This window comes from Aspergillus aculeatus, assembly GCF_001890905.1.
Source record: "Aspergillus aculeatus ATCC 16872 unplaced genomic scaffold ASPACscaffold_4, whole genome shotgun sequence".
NCBI classification, from domain to species: domain Eukaryota; kingdom Fungi; phylum Ascomycota; class Eurotiomycetes; order Eurotiales; family Aspergillaceae; genus Aspergillus; species Aspergillus aculeatus.
This window is the reverse complement of record NW_017962979.1, coordinates 65,124-80,854: the sequence shown is the minus strand read 5'-3', so window position 1 is coordinate 80,854 and position 15,731 is coordinate 65,124. Positions and strand designations below refer to the sequence as shown.

At 55.5% G+C, this 15,731-nt stretch overlaps 6 protein-coding genes across 6 annotated transcripts; 4 read left to right on the top strand and 2 right to left on the bottom strand.

Moving 5' to 3' along the window:
• Nucleotides 1–487: 487 nt before the first annotated feature.
• Nucleotides 488–2,251, top strand: ASPACDRAFT_58272 (uncharacterized protein; the record flags this gene model as incomplete). Its single annotated transcript, XM_020203328.1, has 1 exon — nucleotides 488–2,251. One exon carries the CDS (start codon nucleotides 488–490, stop codon nucleotides 2,249–2,251), a length of 1,764 nt encoding a protein of 587 aa, XP_020058198.1.
• A 988-nt stretch (nucleotides 2,252–3,239) lies between these two features.
• ASPACDRAFT_40670 (UbiA family prenyltransferase) lies at nucleotides 3,240–4,307 on the top strand (the record flags this gene model as incomplete). The annotated part of the gene is made up of 4 exons (XM_020200798.1): nucleotides 3,240–3,390; nucleotides 3,450–3,923; nucleotides 3,998–4,035; nucleotides 4,104–4,307. 4 exons carry the CDS (start codon nucleotides 3,240–3,242, stop codon nucleotides 4,305–4,307), a joined length of 867 nt encoding a protein of 288 aa, XP_020058197.1.
• A 394-nt stretch (nucleotides 4,308–4,701) lies between these two features.
• ASPACDRAFT_1896993 (uncharacterized protein) lies at nucleotides 4,702–6,484 on the bottom strand (the record flags this gene model as incomplete). Its single annotated transcript, XM_020198715.1, has 6 exons — nucleotides 4,702–4,814; nucleotides 4,868–5,138; nucleotides 5,200–5,510; nucleotides 5,573–5,591; nucleotides 5,647–6,245; nucleotides 6,320–6,484. 6 exons carry the CDS (start codon nucleotides 6,482–6,484, stop codon nucleotides 4,716–4,718), a joined length of 1,464 nt encoding a protein of 487 aa, XP_020058196.1. The 3' UTR covers nucleotides 4,702–4,715.
• Nucleotides 6,485–7,884: 1,400 nt separating this feature from the next.
• On the bottom strand, nucleotides 7,885–9,548 carry ASPACDRAFT_1865510 (type I glyceraldehyde-3-phosphate dehydrogenase). Its single transcript, XM_020197854.1, has 3 exons — nucleotides 9,364–9,548; nucleotides 8,623–9,307; nucleotides 7,885–8,539 (listed from the first exon to the last, which is right to left on the bottom strand). Exons 1-3 carry the CDS (start codon nucleotides 9,473–9,475, stop codon nucleotides 8,236–8,238), a joined length of 1,101 nt encoding a protein of 366 aa, XP_020058195.1. The 5' UTR covers nucleotides 9,476–9,548; the 3' UTR covers nucleotides 7,885–8,235.
• A 1,655-nt stretch (nucleotides 9,549–11,203) lies between these two features.
• Nucleotides 11,204–12,955, top strand: ASPACDRAFT_76410 (uncharacterized protein; the record flags this gene model as incomplete). Its single annotated transcript, XM_020204702.1, has 1 exon — nucleotides 11,204–12,955. A coding segment is annotated over one exon (1,592 nt), but the record flags the coding sequence as incomplete, so codon positions are not given.
• A 653-nt stretch (nucleotides 12,956–13,608) lies between these two features.
• Nucleotides 13,609–15,729, top strand: ASPACDRAFT_24680 (CeGAL family transcription factor; the record flags this gene model as incomplete). Its single annotated transcript, XM_020199282.1, has 1 exon — nucleotides 13,609–15,729. One exon carries the CDS (start codon nucleotides 13,609–13,611, stop codon nucleotides 15,727–15,729), a length of 2,121 nt encoding a protein of 706 aa, XP_020058193.1.
• Between the last annotated feature and the right edge of the window lie 2 nt (nucleotides 15,730–15,731).

Sequence of the window (15,731 nt, the reverse complement as noted above, 5' to 3'; positions counted from 1 at the left end):
TTGAATTATACATATTATGCTCTCATAATTAGTAATCGCCAGCCTAAATCTTTCGCATTGTATATCACTATTCTCCATCGAATGGCATCATATAGTTTTGTCTTTCTTTTCTTGTCTCTTTTCTTCTTGGTTCATACTCAGTACATGGGTATAGCTACATCTTCTAGCGATCTCGGAAAACATCCATATTCCAGCCCAGCTAGTAGGAAACTGGCCCGCATCCTAGTACAATTAGCTGCAGTAGCTCAAAAAGGTCAGCCAATATGGTCGACTGGTAGAGCAGAGGAGGACAACGCTAACGGCGACTACTATCGCAGGCTCCTGCAGTGTATTTCAGTAAGCAATAAATCTCAATCCTCTCTTGCTCTCACTGCAACCAATAAACTGAACTACTACAGTCTTTCGCCTCCTGTACCGCCCGTCTATTTAAGTCCTGCCTTTCCCCCTTGACCGTCATTCCCTCTTTGACCGTCAAAACACATCAACCATGGCATTTCCCGCCACCGGGACTCATTCGAGGGAAGATGATGATCCGGCGGGCACAGCCGACCCTGTCCCCCCTGCCGACGCGCAGCAGCAGCAGCAGCAGCAGCAACTACCGATACAGCTGAAACAGGGGATCCACAATGATCAAAGAAAGGATACAGAGGAGATAATCGATACTGAACAACATTCATCAAGGCCAGCACCACTACAGTCCCTCGACGACAGTCCTCCGCGGCAGCAGCAACAGCCGCACGACCAACACCGCAAAGAATCAGAGCAGTCACCGCAGCTACAACAGCCAGTGCTGCCGATATATCCACTTCTCGGCCCCTCCGGGCTGTCTCAGCTTCAGTCTCCGATTCAGGAATTTCATATGCAGCAGGCCTTGTTGGAGAGGCAGCGCCAGATGCGTCTAGCTCTCGCGGAGAAACAGCAGCAGGCATTAAAAGTGCGGCGGCAGGCGCGAAAGCTGTCAGGACGATCACCGCAGCCACAGCGGCCGGTACAACATAAGTTCGGTCCATGTGTGCCTCCACCGGTTCAAGACCCAGCCCTGGAGCAGGTTTTGCATGAAGAACTGCGCCTAGTAATGCTAGCCCGACAAGCGGAGCATCTGCAGCAGAATCAGCCCCAACAGCCCCAACAGCCCCAACAGCCCCAGTCGCAATGGCAGCCGAAACAAGGACCGCCCCGACCACGATCCTTGGAAGAGTTGCAGGCATTTCAGACCCAGCTCTTGGCACTGGAGCCGGACGAGCGTAGGCGGGCGATTGAGCGTCGAATGATCGAGCGGAAGGCACAACGACAGGAGCAGCAACAGGCAGAACAAGAGAAGCAACAGGCAGAACAACAACAACAGCAGCAGCAGCCGCAGCCGCAGCCGCAGCCGCAGCCGCAGCCGCAGCCGCAATCGCATCCGCAAGGACCACCTCAACCACAATCCTCGAAAGAGCTGCGTGCGTTTCAGACCCAGCTTATGGCACTGGAGGCGGAGAATCGTCGGCGGTTGACGGAGCGTCGACTGGCCGAGAGACAGGCACAACAACAGCAAGATCAACACCAAGAAGAATCAGAGCAATCACCGCAGCCACAACAGCCAGTACAACAGATACATCCACTGCACGGCCCCTGCGGGATGTCGCAACTCCAGTCTCAGCTTCAGGACTTTCGGCTGCAGCAGGTCTTGCTGGAGAGGCAGCGCCAGATGATTCTAGCTCGATTAGCGGAGCAGCAGCAGCAGGAGCAAGGACAGCACGGGGCCCCCAATGTCTCCGGCAGTCCTGCGGTCAAAGAGGACACGATCGGCGATATGCCCCACCCCAAGGTCCCTGTCCATGTCCTCCAGGATTACCAACTTGGGCTCACACTGCACCACCGGCGCGTGCAGCTGCAGAGCGCCTACCGGCAGGAGTCTATGGAGGACAGCTACGCGAAACTGCTTCTGTGGGGTCTCAAACGGTCATCGCCGCGCACGGAAGACGAGGCGGAGATATTGACGGACCTGAAGCGACTGCTGGAAGCCGGGCTGGCGGCGATTCATGGCGCCATGCAGGAGCCGCCGACCGTCGAGCTTACCGACGAAGACCGACAGCTGGATCTCCAGTTGATCCAGCTGAATCGACTGCGGTACGCGGTGAGAGACCAGCACATCGCTGAGGGCCTGGTCGAGCCTGACGAGGGCATGAGGAGGACGATGAACACAAGGTTAAGCTCCAAGGAAGGATCTGAGGATCTGAGGTTGCACTTGGACCGTCGGCTCGCCTGACTAGACTACGCCGCCCTTCCTGATGGGAAAGGGCCACCAGCTGATGGGATATTCTGTAGATAACAGTGAGAAGTGCAGTGGACAAGTGAATGCTATGGAAAGGATTCTCCAGGGACGACTATCCACTGATGGTCTTGTCGGTAATAAACGACTGAGATGCACCGTTCCAGCAGTAGGCGAATCTGCAACCTGAAGCAAGGTCAAGACAGGCCAGCAAAATCAGGTTTGCGCAAATTCTTGTCACAACAGCCTTGGAGGTTCAGTCGGCCATACGATGCTTGCTTCGATTGGGAGGGGACATTTCTGTATCCATAATCACTGCATTTGAGCCGCATTTCACGGAAAATGCATGCATAACTTTCACCACTAAGATCATCGCGTGACATTCTGCCCACACACAGAGGATTCAATTTCCATTCTAACTCTCCTCAGAATAGCACCGGACTAATCGGCGCATAGGATGGGCCCGACATTAGACGCATAGCCAGAACTCAACCGAAATGCCCTGGAGTCAATCGCCGAACCGCATACCGGAAAATGCCCCTGTACCGCGTATCAGGCATCTAATCCGCCGTCAAAATTTCACCTGGGATTCACCGAGGCCCCCATCTACTAACACGGCTGCCTATCTGCTGATAACGTGGCATCGATCTGTCATCTCAGTGGCTCCCCAAAATGGGGCCCTTTGATCCTTCACCGGCCGCGCAGGGTGCAGGATTCGCATTCTTATCGCAGGAGTCGTTAGCGCGGGCTCCCGACAACCTGGCGACGAATGGCCGGCTCGGATTGAGGGCAGTGGAACGGCGAGGGATGCTTAGCTGTATATCTTCAAAAGTATGAAGAGTCTTGCTCGTGTGCCGGTCTGCTTCCGGCAGGTTTTGACCTCGAGTCTCGTGAGATTAGTTCGTATATAGCCGCAATGTTGTCCCATTGAGGTGAAAGGATCTGCGTCTCTTTCCCTATCCAACAAGGAAAGCTATTAACCACAATGATACGTCTTCTCACCCGCGAACTTAGCCTCTGCTACGGCTTCGTGCGGAGGGATCTAGGGACCGGCCTCCTCCCGGTGCCGTTATTCACCCTGGCCTCGCTCCTGTACCGTCGCGCACCACGCGCAGAGATAGCTCCAGCCATCGCCCGTACGATTTCCCCCCCCTTTCTCACCCGTTCCAAGCTAATCCATCCCCAATGAGCAAAGACGCCTTCCTCTTCGGCTTCCTCTACCTCTACACCTTCGTCGTCTCCAACCAAATCACCGGCGTCCGCGAAGACCGCGTCAACAAGCCCGACCGTCCCATCGCCTCGGGGGTGGAATCCCTCTCCGCAGCAAAGACCCGCTACTGGCTTCTTACTGCCTTGTATCTCGTCCTGGGACACTACCTTGGTGTGACTATCTGGACACTTCTGTGGATCGGCACCACGATCGCGCACAACCCTTTAGGGTTCTCGAACTTCGGGCCCACGAAGGATCTGTGCATGGGTCTGGGGTGTATCGCGCAGTTGAAGGCGGCGTGGACGATCGGTGGGGCGCCCGCGGCCATGGGGTGGTACTGGACCAAGGTGATTGCTCTCTACATGCTGTGGCCGATTCCGTTGCAGGATCTGCGCGATGTTCCTGGGGATTTGGCGGCGGGCCGACGCACGACGCCCATTTTGCTGGGGGATTTTGCGGGTGAGTTCTTCCTTTACCCCTAGTATATCGTTAGTTTTGTGTGTCAAGGTGCTTCGGTGCTGAGCATAGTGCAGCGCGGGTGTATATCTCGGTGGGCATTGTGGTGTCGCAGGTGAGTTGTCCTTGACCTTTCCCCTGGCGTATGGGAGGAGTAGGGGCTGATTTCAGTCGATAACGCAGTACTTGTTGATCTACCATCGGATCTTGGAGTATCGATGCGACACTTCCACTGTTGCGACGGCGGTGGCGCTGGGGCTGATGACGATCGGGTGCATCTTTCGGCTGTTCGCCTTCCGGTCGCTGACGAGTGATCGGTTCTCGTACTGGCTGTATACTGTCATCTACGTGTGTCAGCCTCTGGCTGCATGCGTGACCTTGCGGTGAAAAATCGCGGGATTGGGGGATCGGGTGGGGTTGGATGTGGGCAAAGTGGTAGAGGCAACGAACGAAGCATGGCAAACGTTCCGTATGTGTGGACATGGACCAGTGCACTAGAAAAAGAGAGAGATTTATCAAGATAATCCTCGATGGACTCACAGTTCCCGGGATCTATGCAGCCGTCCCATGTGCGTGATTTCCCTAATGCGCTTGTCGCCTGCAGAGTTGATGCTGCAGGTTCTAAGAGAAGATCACCTGCGACCTGAGGACTTGGCTCTGAGAGGGTTTCACAGACCCTCATAACTTCATTAGACAATATGTATTATAGCCATAATCACATCAGTACGTAAGACAGTCGCAACAAAACTCCGCCTTCTAGAAACGCAGTGATGCAACATTAGCTCCTCGCATCGATCACTCCGATTCCGCACTCGACAACCCCATCGTCGAAGTATCGTAGCCCTTCGACTCCAGATACTCCCGGAACCGCACATCCTCATGGGTGATCGTGTCCTACAGCCCGTTAGTCTCCGGTGTCAAGAGCTACATAATCATGAGAGACGCACCTGAGTGATATTCGGCAGACAGAAGTACGCCAAGAAGGCGCTGAAGATGCACAGCGCACTAGACACGTAGAACGGGTCTTGCCCTTGGCGAGTCTTGTTGGGGGCGTTTCGGACGATGATGGGGAAGACGTAGGTGCCCACGAAGGCGCCGACCTTGCCCATGGCGGCAGCCGTGCCGTAGTACTGGCCGCGGATCGGGGTGGCGCAGGTCTTGGCCGCGCAGAGACCGATGTTGTCGCCGGGGCCGACTTCGCCCATGGCGAGGAAGATTCTGGAGGCCCACCGTGTTAGTGTAAATGTACCAAGTGGGGTGGAAATGCAATGCAACTTACCCGTAGACGACGACGAAGGCGGCGACGTAATGGCTGGTGTCCAGGTACGGGTAGCAGCCCGTCATGATCAGGCCGATCACGCCTTGTACGAAGACACCGCCAGCCAGGGTGTTGCGAGGCCCATACCAGTCGCTCAGGAATGCGCCCAGAGCCGAGCCGGGCAGGTAGAAGACGTTGATCACCGTGTTCCAGCCGAGGGTGACCCAGAGGGGGGCGTCGTCGCCGATGATCAAAGACAGCCATTGGGAGGAGTAGATACTGAAGGAGTAGGTCGAGAAATCGTACATGAACCAAATGAGGGAAACCGCACACTGGATGAGATTGACTGTTAGTTGTGCTCGCGGTCAATGCGCGAGGCGCATGTAAGGCTTACCCAGCGCTTCCAGTAGAATCTGATCCAATGGGTGAGCATCGCATTAACAGCCGTGTACAGACGTGGGAACTTACTTCACAATCAACCAGATGGGGAATTTGTGCATCTTCTCGCGCGTATACTCGGTGGGCTCCTTGAGCTTCATCCGCAAGTAGATCAGACTGAGCGGGGGGATGACTCCAAGGCCCAGACAGATGCGCCAGGCGGCGCGGAGGTGGTTCTCGCCACAGGCCAGCACGACAATCATGGGCACCAGCGAGGAGGCGACCGAAGCCAAATCGAGCTGAAAGTTGGTGAACAAAATAAACCACCGATGGCGCTGGCCCTTTTTCATCTCTCCACTGCTCTCTGCGGCGGCTACTGACCCGGCCGGATATTCGCCGCCCACACCCAATCCCAGAAAGAAACGATAGACTGTCAATGCGGTGAACATGCCAGTCAGACTGCCGTTCGCTCCATAGGCGCCAGCACACAGTGCGCCGAACACGAAAAGAATCACGGTAGAGACCATCAGGGTGTTGGTGCGCGACCAGTGGTCGGACATGTAGCCGAAGACCAGCATTCCCACCACCGTGCCGGCAAAGGCGATCGAGGAGACGTTCTGACTGTAGGTCGATCCCGCGTAGACGTCGGGGTAGAGCTTATCTAGCATCGTGTTGACCGTTCCGATGACCTAATACATGGTGAAGTCGAATGTTAGGTGACAAACGAGGGTCGGGGGGGATCGTTGTTATGTGATCGACTCACGTATTGCAGGTAGCCGTCGGACCAGAGACCAGCACCACAAGCAAAGGTGGGCCAACTGCGCTCCCAGAAGGTCTTCTGGGTAGCAGCTAAAGGATCCTCATCGATGGAGCGATGGGTGTCAGGGGACACCGTCATGTCCGTCTGCTTCTCTTCTTTCGGATCCATGATGATTGTGCCTTTGGGGGGGAGGGGAAAGGGAGAGGCAGTTACTCCGAGGTAACAGAGCAGAAGAAGATCTGCAGTTGTAGCTGCCTGACTGACGGTCAAAGGGTAAGAACCGAAGGTGCGCTGCGGAAAAAACACGAGAAAGAGAAAAGAAGGTGGGCAGGGACAGGTTTTATTTCCCTGCAGGTGGGAATCAGCCCTCTCCGACAAGTTAGTTCATGTCATTTGTTCACCAGTGAATGCATGATAGACTGATTAGGTATTAGGTAGGATCCTTTTGTTGCACGGCAGGGCAAAAAACAAAAACACAAAAACAAAACAAAAAAAAAAGTAAAAAGGTGACAAGTAGCAGGTACATAATTTAGCATGTGATAGCAGTAATGGTTGGGGGTATTGAGTACCTGTCCAGTACCTGCAAAGGTTGGGGAGTGGCTCGGCCTCGCCGACCCGTACCAAGCTCATTGCCCACTGCCAATCAACATCCCCTGGCAATCTCCCCGCAAGACCCCTCAGTGGAGTCGGATTTGCGCCTCCACCAATCCAACCCTTGCTCTTCCTCCCACGTGCAAATGCGTCTGCCAGTGACTGGGCCAACATTTCTTGGATTTCTTTGAGCAGACGCAGAATGCATGACATGCTTGCCTTGCCTGCGCCCTCACCATCCGATCAGAAATTTCGTCTTGAAAGCCCTTGCTCTGCATGATGTTTGGTGGCATGCATCGAAACATTGGATTTTTCCAACATGGATGGAAAAACATATATCTCTTGCACAGCTATCAATACCCGGCCCCAAGGTAATATCGAAACCGAACTGGGAGAGATAAGATAGATAGACAGATTCCCTCTGATTTGTGCACGTGTCTGTCACCTTTCGCCTGGTCGGAAAAGCACGGAGGGCCCCCACCACCCACCGCAGTCGGCCAGAATTCCTTCTTCCCAGTTCATTCCAAACCTCTCTAGCCATGGTCAAGCTCTCTCCCACGTGCAGGGCTGCATAGCGCTCATGCTAAGTTCCTTGGTCAAGAACCGAAGGAGACGGTTCTCGACATGTCAGAAAGATATATTTCCGTTTGCAGGGGTGTTCAGTTGACCCAGCAGAAGAAAAAAACTTTTCCGTGGCGTTCAGCTCAAGTGCCTGAGCGCAGAACTAACACCCTAGTTCAATCCATCGTGCAGCAGTGCAGTCGATCGATAAGTGGTGGCGTGTTTTCTCAATCCGGGCAATGCGCCGGCGGATACCTCGATCAGTCCTCTCTGAATGTGAACTTATGCATAAGAGACTTCCGACCGGATGGGTCTGTGTCTGTCAGGAAAGTATGAGTGAGGGAGGTGGCAAGGAATCTACACTGAGTCGCCACCATTTCTACCCAGAACGAAGAGACCAGGAGGAGATGGTATCACTGCGGTTGTCTGCATTGGTATATGAATCTATAGACTGATTCTCACTAACGACGATCTCTATATAAATAAAGTAAACTTGCTGGTTGGGGAGCGGGTGAATTAGGGCTACATCGAAGGTGTTTAGGTCATCAATGGCGTAGTGGCACGGAAAGCCGTGCGGTGGTACTCAGTATCAGGGCCGAGCCAAGGCGGGAGTCGCAGGCTGGTTGGCAAGTTCGCACGGGCGGGCGCCTGTCATTTGCAAGCTACTTGGGACCGATGCCGGATCGAATCCCGAGTAACCAAGTTTGAGCAAGTCCGGACCAGTCAGATGGTTCGCGGAGGGGAAAGGGACAAACAGAGGGTGTCCTTCAAGCTTCCTCTTGGCTGTGGACCAAAACGGCCAGGTCGAGCAGACGGTTGGAGTAGCCCCATTCGTTGTCATACCAGGCGATGATCTTGAAGAACTGCGGGTTGAGCTCGTTGCAAGCGGCCGCATCAATGACTGCCGAACAGCACTCGCCCTTGTAGTCGCTGCTGACCAGCTGTTCATCGCTGACGCTCAGCACTCCGGCCAGGTCGGTCTTGGCCGCCCGTCGGAATGCCGCCAGGATCTCCGCCAGGGAGGTCGGTTGGGCAGTGTTGATGGTCAAATCGATCAGGGAAACGTCGGGTCTAAGGGAAAGTCGACATGTCAGTGTCATTCCTCCATCATGAATTTCACGACAAGCGAAGCAAGCGAAGAGAGGATGACTTACGTCGGAACGCGGACTGAGATACCAGTCACCTTGCCTTGCAGCTCCGGGAGAACAGTGGCAATGGCCTTGGCAGCACCCGTGGTGGTGGGGATGATGTTATCAAATACCGTGCGACCCAGACGGGGGTTCTTCTTGCTGTAGCCGTCCAAGACCTGCTGGGACTGCGTGGCCGCGTGAATGGTGGTCAGGAAGCCCTGCTCCAGTCCGAACTGCTGGTTCAGCACCTTGAGCACGGGGGTGACGCAGTTGGTCGTACAACTCGCACAGGAGATGACCTGGTTGCTGTCGTCTGGGCGGTATGCGTCCGAGTTGACACCATAGACATATGTAGGCGAGTCGGAACTGGGGGCAGAGATGATGACGCGCTTGGCCTGGCCGTGGGTGACATGTTGCAAGGCCAAGTCCCGCTTGGTGAATTTGCCGGTACTCTCAACCACATAGTCGGCGCCCAACTCGCGCCAGTTGATCAGGCGGGGGTCACGCTCGGAGATCAACCGGATGGGTTGGCCACCGATGGTGATCAGACTCTCGCTAACGGCGACGATCTCCTTGTGGGGGTCCATCCGACCCATCGTGCCGTCGTAGCGGATCAGGTAGATAAGGTCCTTGATCGAGTTGCAGGTGTGGTTGATAGCCACGACCTCGAGGTCGGAGCGAGTCAAGGATGCACGTAGCACATTCCGGCCTAGGGAAAGGGTTGAGTTGGTCAGGGTTCTACATTAGACTGAAGTGCGAGCTTACCTATACGACCGAAGCCGTTGATTCCAATCTTGCACGAAGGGCCATCGAAGCGGCTAGACTGTACAGTCTGGACCGAGGAGGCGAAGTCCTCGTTGTGGATTGACGGCGCCATGGCTTGCAGGGAAAGAAAATCAGGGTTCAACAATAAGGATGTGTGTTTTCAGATGATCTTGGCCAGTCTGTCAGTGACAATTACATATTCATACCCTGTGTTAGGAGCAGATTGCCTATCTTAAATGTAGCCAGGGCCTCATCCCGAAGAAAGTGCCGATAATCGGATGGGAGACCCTCGGCCCGGGAGATTCCATCATATCGGAGGAAGCTGAAGGCATTACGAAACCTGAAAACCGGATTGAGGTTAGGTGTCAATTTCCATGACAGAAGAACCTATGGCCGACAACTTGTCAACTAGGTAAGGCATTTATTCGCGGGAATTACTTGTGACGATGCATGGCTAGCTAGTATACTTGAGCGAACTAGAAGCAACCCGCCCTACCGAACGTAGCACCCGAAGGGACATGCCAGCCAGGAGGTGCCCGCAGTGCGCAAAGTCAAGCTCTGGGAGAGACCAATGAGAAGGTAGGGATGGGCAGCGGACATTCTCAAAGAAGAACAAGAGGAAAAACCGGGGAAAAGGCCGGAAAACGGATTAGAGATTCACCGCGAAGACTGGCACTTGTCCTGCCTCAGGCTATGAACATAAGTGCTGCCTTGGCTGGGTTGCTTGCTGCCTTAGGCATCAGGAGGATATCGGGCTGGCAAAGTCCGCCCGGCCGGACCAAGATTCTTTCTTCGTCATTGTTCTTACGGCCAAGCAAGCCGGGGGTAAATTGGTCCGGCTCGGGGAAGTTCCGATGCCCCCCATGAATTGCCAAGCTGCCCGTAAAGCGCTCAAGTGGGGGCATGTGGTTTCAGTCCGGCATCCCGACCAATCCTCACCACAACCACCACAACCACACCACACTTTCCCTAACTACCCTTCCTGAACCCGGCCTTGAATATCTCCTCGCGAGCCTCGTGAAGGTCGTCTCCGCGGGCCAGATGGAGGTTCTTATCTCCTTATAGACCCTCGCTTGTTCCCCCTCTGGCATGCATGCATGTCGAATTCGTTGTCATCCTCCTGGTGGATGAACCTATATCCGTGATCATGACGTGTAGATGGTCGAGTTGGATGCTGGGCGACTGGAGGGAGGGATGATCAGTAGCACCCAAGACAATTCCACGTGTGCAAAGCACTTTCAGGGCAAAGCTTGTCCTCCTTGTCCGCTTGGCTTTTCTAAGCGAGGAACGACACACACCATTCTTGCCTCCTACTCCCATCCCACGCTTCTCTGCAAGGGCATACGAGGTGACTGACGGTGTGGCATGACCTCGTAGACCCGTAAGCCCAGCGCCAACTGGTGCATGGCATTAGTATCACTCTGCATGAGGCTGTATGGCCTGATTGCTCCGCGTTTCCTCGTCTACCGCGCCTTTACCAAATGCGAATGCCGGGAATCCACCCTCTACCCCCCATTTTGCCCCCCGGACGGTTCGCGACCCACGTACACCCACATGGGTACACCACTCCAAAGCACCACCCCAACGCACCCCAGCTCATCGAGAATCCCAATTTGCCAGGATTCGAATCTTCTCTGGTCTCATGCGGGGCCCCAGCGCGGGAGTCTGGAGCAGAGATTGGAAATCCCCCGGCTGGGCATAAATTGGGGTCGTGGTTTGGGGAACTATAAAGATGTGCTCACCACCTGCCTTGTCCTTTCTTGCGCCTTCTGCACCTCACTTTTCTGCCATCCTATTACCCTCCGTCCCTCCCATCTCTCTTCACCTCACATTCTCGCTACCATGGCCCAGTCTCGGGTGCCGGCCCGGGGCCTCACCGGAAGGACCCTACACTTGGCCCAGATTGCTCTTATTGTGGCTCCGGCCTTTGTTTGTTTTGGTTACAATCAGTCTGGCCTGGGACCCCTTGCCACCCTCCAGAGCTGGGTGCACACTTTTCCTTCGATCGACACCGTCAACACTGTTGGAGAGCAAAAGTCACAAAACTCGACCAGCAAGGGGGCGGTGGTTGCTTCCTTCCAGATCGGAGCGCTCATTGGGGCCTTCTCTTGCATGTTTATTGGCGATCGGCTCGGGCGGCGCAAGACCGTATTCTTGGGTTCCATTCTGTCGATCATCGGACAGGTCTTGCAGGTGTCAGCTTATCAGCTGGTGCAATTTGTCATCGGCCGCCTCATTCTGGGTGCTGGGGTGGGCCAGTTCAGTGTCGCGGTCCCCGTGTGGCTGGCGGAATGCTCGGAGGCGAAGAATCGTGGGCAGCATGTCATTCTGACGGGAGTCTTCATGTGTCTGGGGTATGCCCTCTGCAACTGGATCGACTTCGCCTTCACCTTCCTCCCCTACTCGACCCTGCAATGGCGCATTCCCCTGGCGCTCTCGTTCATCCCCTCGTTGATGGTGGCGGGCAGTGTGTTCTTCCTCCCCGAATCCCCTCGGTGGCTGGTCAGCGTCAATCGGGTCAGCGAGGCCACCGCCTCCTTGGCTGCCTACAAGGGTATCGACCCAGACGACGAGGCAATCGCTGCGGAGATCAGCGGTGTGCAGTCTTCGCTGGAAACGACCGTCAAGAAGGTTTCGCTGCTGGGTATCCTCTTCAATCGCGGCGAGGATCCGGATCGCCTCCTGTACCGCTTCCTCCTCTGCTTCTTCCTGCAGTTTTTCCAGCAGATGTGCGGTGGCAATCTGATCTCCGTGTATGCCTCGACCATCTTCGAGGAGAATCTCAACATGAGCGCCAACCTGGCCAAGATCCTGGCGGCGTGCGCCCTGACCTGGAAGTTCCTCTGCTGCTTTATTGCATTCTATTGCATTGACCGACTGGGCCGTCGGACGGTCTTTATCATCAGCGGCACGGGCATGTGTGTTTGCATGACGGTGATGGCCATCACCGCTAGTTTTCCCTCTACGAATCAGGGGGCCTCGATTGCGTCGGCGACCTTCATCTTCCTCTTCAACCTGTTCTACCCGATCGGCTTCCTGGGCGGAAACTTCCTGTACTGCACGGAGGTGGCGCCCATCCACCTGCGGACGGCGATGAGCGCGGTGTCCACCGCCAACCACTGGTTGTGGAACTTTGTGGTGGTGATGGTGACCCCCGTGGCGTTGGACACCATCGGCTATCGCTACTACGTGATGTATGCGATCATCTCCGCCTGCATCCCCATCTCGGTGGCGCTGTTCTACCCGGAGACCATGAACCGCAATCTAGAACTGCTCGACCATGCCTTCCGCGATGCGCCCACCCCGTGGAAGATCGTGTCCATGGCCCGCAGGTTGCCTCAAGGTGAGGTGACCGAAGCCGAGCTCTACCAGCACGACAAGCACGAGAAGGAGCAATCGGAAGGATCTTTCGAACAGAAGGAACACGTCTAAGAGCAACGGACCATTGACTTCGACGCGTTTTATGATAGACATAGCAATGAACCCTATGCTCTTCTGTGTATATTGGCTTTTTTTTTTTTGGCATTGGGATTCTTGAGTATGTACATATGAGGATGATTGTGGGGGATGGGGATGGGTACGTGTGTATGGCACGAATGAAAGCTGCGCCCGCTGAACTCTTCCAGTCTTGCGTTAATCAAATTAGACTTTCGATATCAATCTGGCGTCCATCTGAGTAGGTCAGAGGGAAGGGTGACCGAAGTATTAATAATGTGAAACCGGGTTGAGGCCATTTCCACGACCGGGTGGGAATTTTGTGGAGGGCGGAGTTGAACACCTCCGTGGGGTGGGTTTTGCGGTCTTAAGTTAGTTAGGGTTGGGCCATACTTGGCAGGACTACACCGAATATCCTGTTTGGCTCTAACTCTACTGTTACAGGTCAATTGGGTCAGGTGTCAATTCTCTCATCCCATTTCAGATGCTCACGTGAGGTTTCCCATTTTCCATTTTCCATTTTCCATTTCATTTCCTCCTTCCTCCCTGAACAGGGTTCCAGTTCTGGGCCCCTTACGTAGAGTCAAGTGACTAACTTCGGAGTACATACCTAGGTACGGATCTGGGTCTTGTGCCCGGCCGTAGTCTTGCATTCACTAAGCATGCCGATTGCAATGGTTGGGGAAAACTTGTCTTTCCCCGATTTCTATTAGACCACACTAGTTACATGCTTCCTGGCTTCTTGTTAGTCGGTTAATTAATCTTTCCCCGACCGACTTTAATGCGCTCCGTCCATCATTTCCGATCAGCATGAAGCCTGCATCCCCCACTGCTGCTACTGCTGCTGCTGCTGCTGCTGCTGCTGCTGCCACGACAGCCACGACTACGCCATCCGATGTGGAAGGCAACTGGCCGACGCCGGCCCCTCGGGCCAAGAGGCGCAAGCGGGCCTCGACGACGGGGACCTCGCGGCCCTCTCCCCGCGAGCTTGGCATCATGCGTAAGGATGATACTTCCGCTAGCTTTCTCGGGAGTTCGAGTGGCATTCACTTTGTCCGCACTGTCTATCACGCCTTTGCTCGCCGCTCCGCCGACCTGCAGCAGCAGCAGGTTCGTGCCGGCCATGAGAGCCTGGTGCCCGGGGAGGATGACCACCTCCGCACCGGTCAAGGCCAGGCCCACGCCCCCTTGTGGTCGACTGATGAGCTCGATCTGACCAACCCCAGACTCTCATTCGACCAATTAGTGCAACTGTCGCATCAATATTTCCAGAACTGGCACCCCATTCACCCCTTTGTCCATGCTCCCCATCTCCTTCGTGCCCTGGAGCAGACAAGCCAAGAAGGGATTCGGTCCATCAGCCGGACGGATGCCGTGCTCATCCGCTCCGTTATGTCCATCGCCGCGATTGACAACCGACAGGCACAGGGGGGAGCATCAGCCGCACCGGTGGCTATGCCGGCTGAGCTGGTCTTCCAGACGGTGCACGACGCCATGAATGGTCTACGCGATTTGCTAGATGAGCCCTCGTCCATCCCCTTGTTGCAGGCAGCCGTCAGTATCCAGTTGTTTCTGACATCGATTCTACGCCTCAATGCAGCGTCGCGGATTGGAGGCTTTGTGACCCGCACCGCGTTCCATCTGGGTCTGCATCGCTGTCCGGCGCGGTATTCGTGCTTCAGCCAGGAAGATGTGATGATCCGTCGTCGGCTGTTCTGGTCGATCTACTGTCTCGAGCGATACTTGAATCAAGCCCTTGGGGTGCCCCTTAGCATCCGGGATGACGACCTGGATGTATGCTATCCCGGAGCGGAACGACATACGCCGGACAACGGTGGAGAAGGGATGATGGTGACGACGCCGGACGACCAGCGGCTCAAGCTACTGCGCCATCTGGCCAAGTTCGCTCGTCTCCGGGGGCTGATCTCGGAGCTACGCAACAAATCCATTATGCACAGCCGGGAGAATCTGGTGGAGGCAGCGGAGGTTGATCGGGCTCTTCTGCAGTGGTGGAATGAGGTGTACGATGATGTCTATCCGCTGGCATGCGACGGAGAGCCGGCTGAGGCATCTTCCCCGTTGCAGCCCTTCCATTCCCTCCTGCTGGTGGTTTCGCGCCACGAGGCCAAGATTGCGCTGCACCGCCCGTTGCTGGCCGCCGACAATCCGACCACCGCCGATTACAAAGCGGCCTTTCTCACTTGCATCAATTCCTCCCGTTCGTTGCTGGCCGCCTTGCATGGCTACATCACGGCTCCACCCGGCGACGACCGTCCTCCGCTGATCGTCGCCTCCTTCACCTGGACGGTGTGGATGTCGTGTCTGATCCTGATCTACGCCGCCTGGACTCGCCACTTCTCTAATGAGGGAGCTCTCCGCTATGCGCGTATCGGGATCGCTGTGCTCCAGAACATCGCCCGTCGGGAACGCGAGTGGCCGCAGACCTGCATTCAAGCCATTGAGGATCTGTGCTCTGCTCTGGAGAAGAACAACAAAAACAACAACAGTCACCACAATCGGACCGGCAGTGACTTATGGGTGCCGCAAGCGGAGAGTATGCATAGTACGAGTAATCATAGGACCGGCGACCGTCCCGATGCTATCCGCATTGCCGAAGATCCGATCGGACTCCGCGGGGAAGATTCCTCACCCCGGCCCAGCAGCATGGCCCCCGAAGCCTGGGACAATCTTCCGATGCCGCCGCCACCCTCATTCGATCCTACTGCCGTGCTCTCCACTCCTGATCTCTACAATGCCGCTAGTATGGTGTTTGGCGATCTGGCCGGCTCCGGATTTTCCTACGGTATGGGCGGGCTGGGTCTGGGCCCGGACTCGGCGACTGCCGTCCCCTTGTGTGACCCATTCTCGATGAACGAAGGCTGGAGTGTGGCGGATGGACCATGGTTGCTGCATGGCGATTTCAATGTGTGAGT